Here is a 6,759-nt window from a genome sequence, read left to right as displayed (position 1 = left end):
TGTAGCCAAGACAATTTTGGGGGGGGGGAAAGGAATCTGTGTGTAGGGGGAGTACTTATACTATTAGATATTAAAACTTATTTTCTGTGATAAAAATACACATAAATTTTAATATAATTTAATATTAAAATTTTTAAAATAAAATTTAATTTGGGGAGCTGTGGCTGCTCTACATATGACACCAAAGGCAGAAACCATAAAAGCCTTTTACTTTATAAGATACGAACCCCCAAATAATATGAAATAAAACCAATTTCCCAACTTTAAAAAATGGACAAATAAAGTGAGCAAAGGGACATAAGCAAATTCCCAAAAAAGAAAATACAAACAGGCAATAAATATGTGAAAAAACAAGCCAGCTAACTAGTAATCTAGGAAATGATATTCAAAACAATGAGAAATAATGACTTTAAATTTGAAAAAATAGCCTTCGTTGTCAAGGATCTGGAAAAATGGGCATTTTTCAAGGGAAAGCTGATATTTTTCCTGGAAGATAATTTAGAAATACTTGCCTTTGATCCATCAGTTTCCCAGTCCCCGAATTTTAAAATCAGCCCTGTGCAAAAAAAGATGAATCTCTAATGGTCTAGAAAACCAAGAAAGTTTACTTGTACATTTATGCTGCCATTAAAAGTCACGTCCTAAGAGAATATCTAATAAAATAGGAGAAAATTCACAATATTGTTAGCGAAAAGGGCAGAATACATTTTTGCAACTCATTATCCCAATTACGTCAGACATGCATAGATAAGCATAGAAAAACACCGGAGGAGACATACCAAAATTTGAAGTGTAATTGACTCTAGGAGCTCAAAAGTATGAGAGATTTTTATATTCTTTTCTGATAGAACCGATGCAACAGATCTGTGTTTTAAAAATGATTGCACAATTAACATCGACTCTGTTGAAAAGCATAAAAGTACATGACATTGTACTAGCCTCGGAAAACCCAGGAAGTGTTTGTATAGCCACGGCCACCTGCTCGGCGGTGAGTCACGGGCGCAGGCTCGCACCTGCCTCCGCGCTCGCCGACCCGCTGCTCCGCGGTTCCAAGCGAAATGCCCGGGGCGAGAGCGGCCCCTGGGCCAGGCCCCGCGCCCCCGGCCACGGGAAGCCGGGAACGCCTGCTCGTGGTAATTTCTGGAATAGGGGTTATTCTCTTTCTAAAGTTCAGGCGGTCGGGCCTTTCCTTTCTCCACTTGTGAACAAATCAGAAGCCAGACTTTCGGGACAGCCGCGCCGCCCCCCGCCAGGGGCATTTCGGTGCTGCAGCGCGGCCAGAGGTCAAGGTGGCCGGCGGCGGCCGCAGCAGTGGAGGGGTGGCCCGGGGACGGCGAGCGCCCTCTCGGAGGAAGCCAGCAAGGCCGGGTCTAGCCGAGGGACCGCGGTCCGGCCACGCGGTCGCGCAGGGACGCGCGTCCTCCGCCGGGACAAAGGGTCGGGAAACTTGAGCCGGGCCTGTCCCGGAAAATCCGGGCTGCGGTCGCCATGGCTACGGAGCCGGGCTCCGGGCGGCCGCCCCCCGGCCCAGCCCGCGAGGGGGCGCTGGGAGGGGGGCGCGGAGGGGACGGGCCGTGCCGCCCGCCCCGCCCCGCCCTCCGGCCGCGGCCGCCGGCCCCAGTCCGCGACTGACCCTCGGCAGCTCCTGTAGTCACGTGGAGCTGGGAACCGGCGGGGGGGCTGGGCCCGGGCCTGGCAGTTGTGAACTCGAACCTGCCGCTGTCGCCGCGCGGGGTGGGGAGCGCGGCCGCCGGCGCCGGCGTTCCAGCCTCATGGACGCGCGACGCGCCTCCGCGCACCCCGCCGGAGAGGTTCGTCCCGGGCAGGGCGCGGGGTTCCACGCGGGCCCGAGGCGGGCGGCCCTACCTGCCGGGCGCGTGACTGTGTGTGCGCTGTGTGGGGGGGACAGTGCTGGACCGAATGGGGGGGCGAGCCCGCGCACCTGCGCACAGGCTTCGCGAGGTGCGCTCTGCGTGGGGACCCGAAAGGGCCCACTCGGGGTGCGCGGAGCCGTGTGTCCACGGCGTGGTCGGGGGACACGCGCGAAAACAAAAGGGGGTTGTGGGGTCTCCACGACCTTTTTGCCATTCAGAGGCGCAAGGGGATTGTGACCGAGACCTGGCCACACTAGCTCGCCCTACGCAGCCCCTTGGGAACCGGGCCTGGAATTCCTGTTGGGAGGAGGGTGGGGGAAGGGGAGCCAGCAGGGATTCCAGAGTTTCTGCCGTCAGCCGGCCTTTGGCCATCAGCATGGAGAATTCATGCTGTGACCTTACCCGTGGAGGAAATGACCCCCGAACGCTGTCGTGTACTTCCTTGGTGAAGGGGGCACATTCATTTATTAATCCAGTATCCATTAAGGTTACTCGGCCGCTCGGGGTGTGGGGCTTGGGTGGGGGAGGGGGTTGTGGCTGGCGAGGACACAAAGATGACTGCCCTGGAGGAGCTCAGAGCCTCATGCGTGTTTTCTCTCCCCTCCCCGCAGGTAAGGCTGGCCTCTCTGCACTCAGAGGTCTGAGCTCTGCCATGGGGGTAGGGGTGTCTTTACTGCTGCAGTTTTCTCTGACATCTGGGGGCTACCAGAGTGTGGGCGGAAGCCGGCGCTACAGCCGCAGAAGTATCCCCAGGAACATCCCCAGGAGGAGCTGGAAAAAGCCTCATCTCCAGCTCCACGGTCTCCAGGGTAGAGTCTGGCCTTCCTTGTTGGGTTCCCAAACCATTCCACAGCCCCAGTGCTAAGATCTCCTCATCCTGGAGGAAGGAAGTCACCTGTAGGGGGAAAGGATCACATTCCCACGTCAGCGTCTTCCCTGTGCTCTGACTGGCCATGGGGAATGAGTTGTGTCTGAGCTCCTCAAGAGGAAGGAGTTCGGCTCTAGGGAATTCAGGAGGATGTGTCTGGAGTTTGCAAGCCGGTAGTGAAGGTCCATTAGGAGGCTAACCACCACCCACCCCTCAGTGGCTGCAGGACGCGCTCCTGGAGGAATCTGGGCTCCCCAGCACCGTGGAAGAGCGGAATGTGGGGCAGCCCCTGGTGGGGTTGGGGCATGACCTGGCAGGGGACAGGGATTACAGTCTTGTCTTTCCTCCCCCTCTCTTGCCCCACTGGTAATCCCTATCACCCCAAGGGAGGCAGGGATCTGGGCCCCCAAGGGTAGCCTGCTGTAGGTGTTCCTTGGATTCGGGAGAGCTTTCCTTCCCGCGATGTCCTAATCATGTGTGTGGGTAGAGGAGGGCAGGCAGGCAGAGTGTGGGCACAGTCTGGACAGGTAGTGGCCTGGCCTTACGCAGCTCTGCAAGTAGCATCTAGCACTGCCCTCCTGTTCCCCAGAAGCGCTGCTCTCTCCTGCTCTCCAGGCTTCTGCCCTGAGCGACTGAGGATAGGGAGGCCAAATACGTTCCCGTGTGGTGTGATTAGAGCCCAGGAGAGGATAGATACGATAAAGGCTGTAGGAGTTTCTTTTCTGTGGGAACTTTACAAACCCAGGTGTTTTAGAGGCAAGAACACTGGCCTGGGAGTTTAGAAGACCTGTCCTCTGGTCTTGGTTCTGCTGTTGGTTTACTGTGTCCCCTCGGGCAAGCACCCCTCCTTTTTTTTTTTTTAAAGATTTTATTTATTTATTAGACGGACAGCCAGAGAGAGAGGGAACACAAGCAGGGGGAGTGGGAGAGGAAGAAGCAGGCTCCTAGCGGAGGAGCCTGATGTGGGGCTTGATCCCGGAACGCTGGGATCACGCGCTGAGCCGAAGGCAGACGCTTAACGACTGAGCCACCCAGGCGCCCCAAGCCCCCCTCCTTTTTATGCCTCAAAGTTGCTTCATCTGTCAAACTGGGAGCTTCATGTCTGCTTGTCCCGCCTCACTGTTGCTGTGAAGCTCAAATGTAGCGGCAGGAAATACTAGAAAGGAGCAGTGGCAGCAGGGAAGCACTTGTGAAAAGCCTAAAGCACCATGGGGAGAGAGGTGACTACGTTCTCTGGTGAGTCCGAAGGCAGGAATGTTTGTGCAGCCAACTCTGGAGTGTTTACTCCATGCCAGACACGGGGTGACTGGCATGAGGGGGGATTCCAAGAAGCGTCAGAGTTCCTCCCTCCTGGTAGTTTCCAGGGTTAGTAAATACTTAAATACACTTGCAGTGGTTTCTAGAAGCGCAAGATTGAAATGATGTAGAACATACAAGGAAATAGAAGAATAGTCCAGATTCAAGGGCTCTAGGCGTTCAGAGAGACGAGCTCCTCTCGGGCCTGGGGTCGGCCAGGGAGGAACTGGGGCAGGATAAATTGATCTCCAGAGTGACACTCCTTTTCCACCCTCAGCACAGGAAGAACTCATGCTGGAACGTCGCTGCAAGGGCCCCCTGGCCATGGGCCCCGCCCAGCCCAAGGTCTCTGGGCCCTCCCAGAAGTTGCCCCAGACCCTGGAGAAGGAGCCCCACGGGCTGAGGTTACGAGGCACTTCCGTGGCCCAGTCAGGCAGCCAAGCCCCCAGTAGGGCCCACCGCTGTGCCCACTGTCGAAGGCACTTCCCGGGCTGGGTGGCCCTGTGGCTTCACAGCCGGCACTGCCGGGCCCGGCTGCCCCTGCCCTGTCCTGAATGTGGCCGTCGCTTCCGACACGCCCCCTTCTTGGCACTGCACTGTCAGGTCCATGCCGCTGCCACCCCAGATCTGGGCTTTGCCTGCCACCTCTGCAGGCAGAGCTTCCGAGGCTGGGTGGCCCTGGTTCTGCATCTGCGGGCCCACTCGGCTGCAAAGCGGCCCATCGCCTGTCCTGAATGTGAGAGACGCTTCTGGCGACGAAAGCAGCTTCGAGCTCACGTGCGGAGGTGCCACCCCCCGGCTCCGGAGGCCCGGCCCTTCATATGTGGCAACTGTGGCCGGAGCTTTGCCCAGTGGGACCAGCTAGTCGCTCACAAGCGGGTTCACGTAGCCGAGGCCCTGGAGGAGGCCGCAGCCAAGGCTCTCGGGCCTCGGCCTAGGGGCCGCCCGGCTGTGACCGCCCCCCGACCTGGTGGAGACGCGGTCGACCGCCCCTTCCAGTGTGCCTGCTGCGGCAAGCGCTTTCGGCACAAGCCCAACTTGATCGCCCACCGCCGAGTGCACACGGGCGAGCGGCCCCACCAGTGCCCCGAATGCGGGAAGCGCTTCACCAATAAGCCCTACCTGACCTCACACCGGCGCATCCACACAGGCGAGAAGCCCTACCCGTGCACAGAGTGCGGGCGCCGCTTCCGCCACAAACCCAACCTGCTGTCTCACAGCAAGATCCACAAGCGGTCCGAAGGGTCTGCCCAGGGCGCCCCCGGCTCGGGCAGCCCCCAGCTTCCGGCCGGCCCCCTGGAGGCCTCGTCTGAGCCCCCCGCCGAGGCCCCGCTGAAAGCTGCCCGGGAGCGTGCGCCCGAGCCTCTGCTGGAGGCCCCGGGAGCGCCCCCGCCCGACGCTGCGGCCGCGCCCCCGTCCCTCTTCAGCTGCGAGGACTGCGGCCGGAGCTTCCGGCTGGAGCGCTTCCTGCGGGCCCACCAGCGGCAGCACACCGGGGAGCGGCCCTTCACCTGCTCCGAGTGCGGGAAGAACTTCGGCAAGAAGACCCACCTGGTGGCGCACTCCCGGGTGCACTCGGGCGAGCGGCCCTTCGCCTGCGAGGAGTGCGGGCGCCGCTTCTCCCAGGGCAGCCACCTGGCGGCCCACCGGCGCGACCACGCCCCCGAGCGGCCCTTCGTCTGCCCGGACTGCGGCAAGGCTTTCCGCCACAAGCCCTACCTGGCGGCCCACCGGCGCATCCACACTGGCGAGAAGCCCTACGTCTGCCCAGACTGCGGCAAAGCCTTCAGCCAGAAGTCCAACCTGGTGTCCCATCGGCGCATCCACACGGGCGAGCGCCCCTATGCCTGCCCCGACTGCGACCGGAGCTTCAGCCAGAAGTCCAATCTCATCACCCACCGGAAGAGCCACATCCGGGACGGCGCCTTCTGCTGCGCCATCTGTGGCCAGACCTTTGACGACGAGGAGAAGCTCCTGGCCCATCAGAAGAAGCATGATGTCTGAGAGGGCAGGGGCTGCGGAGGCCGAGGGAGGGGGGGCCCGGGCGTCATTTACGCGAGAGTGTTGCTGTGGGCCTGGGCCTTGGGCGAGGGGCCTGTGTTGCTGCTGGTGTAGGCGAGGGGTGGGAGAGCAGCCAGTGAGCTGCGCCCTGTTAGAGACGGAGGTCCAGCCCCCGGCCGCCAGGGAAACCACTCGCAGAGCACGGGACTCCGGCCTCCAGCTGGTGTTCCCTAAGGTTCTGTCCTGACTGTCCCGTGCCCTGGAAAAGTAGCAATAGCAGCTCCACCTACCCCTTAGAGCCCTCCAGCTGGAGGGGCCACCAGGGGCTAGGAAGACCCTTCCCCCCTGGTGTTAACGCCTTAATGTCCTTGTCTTTTATTATGAGTTCCTTCAGCTCGTTTTTTGGAAGTAGGTGTGGTACAGTCCTTAGTAAATGAGCGCTTGGGAGGAAAAGTGGACCAGCTGGCTGTACACCCGGGAGAACCTGCTGGCCTTGTTAGACAGCACCTGGGCCTTTTCCAGCACAGAGAGGTGAGGCCGCGCTGCTCTAACCGGTCCCACCCCGTCCCCTTCCTCCTGCCCCTGCGTAGGCACCGGGACTCAGAGAGACCCATCTACTGTTAGCACTCAGCTCCACTCCCCCTCCCTGAGGTCCACGCACCACCCTCCCAGCGCTTAGAGCATCCCCTGGACACAGCAGCACTGTGTCCAGGCTTTTGT

General features: G+C 59.6%; 1 protein-coding gene across 4 annotated transcripts; it reads left to right on the top strand.

The window, feature by feature from the left end:
- The first annotated feature begins 352 nt into the window (after nucleotides 1-352).
- Nucleotides 353-6,751, top strand: REPIN1 (replication initiator 1). Of its 4 annotated transcripts, none has more exons than XM_040643823.1 (3): nucleotides 353-1,133; nucleotides 2,486-2,683; nucleotides 4,316-6,751. In XM_040643823.1, the coding sequence occupies exons 1-3, from the start codon at nucleotides 854-856 to the stop codon at nucleotides 6,040-6,042; spliced, it is 2,205 nt and encodes a 734-aa protein (XP_040499757.1). In that variant the 5' UTR covers nucleotides 353-853; the 3' UTR covers nucleotides 6,043-6,751. The 4 variants fall into 4 exon arrangements, with proteins under 4 accessions (XP_040499757.1, XP_040499760.1, XP_040499759.1 ...); XM_040643825.1 differs by lacking the exon at nucleotides 353-1,133 and adding an exon at nucleotides 1,689-1,811; XM_040643824.1 differs by lacking the exon at nucleotides 353-1,133 and adding an exon at nucleotides 1,690-1,811 and having other exon boundaries at nucleotides 2,557-2,683.
- The last annotated feature ends 8 nt before the right edge of the window (nucleotides 6,752-6,759 follow it).

Source organism: Ursus maritimus, unplaced genomic scaffold (assembly GCF_017311325.1).
Source record: "Ursus maritimus isolate PB19 unplaced genomic scaffold, ASM1731132v1 scaffold_3, whole genome shotgun sequence".
Lineage (NCBI taxonomy): Eukaryota > Metazoa > Chordata > Mammalia > Carnivora > Ursidae > Ursus > Ursus maritimus.
The sequence above is the reverse complement of the archived record's forward strand: the minus strand, read 5'-3'. Positions and strand labels throughout refer to the sequence as shown.

Coding starts and splice junctions, on each gene's coding strand:
- REPIN1 (XM_040643823.1), top strand. CDS start 854: ATGCAACAGATCTGTGTTTTAAAAATGATTGCACAATTAACATCGACT. Junction 1,134..2,485: donor GCCGGGAACGCCTGCTCGTG/GTAATTTCTGGA, acceptor CCCTCCCCGCAG/GTAAGGCTGGCCTCTCTGCA. Junction 2,684..4,315: donor CCAGCTCCACGGTCTCCAGG/GTAGAGTCTGGC, acceptor TTCCACCCTCAG/CACAGGAAGAACTCATGCTG.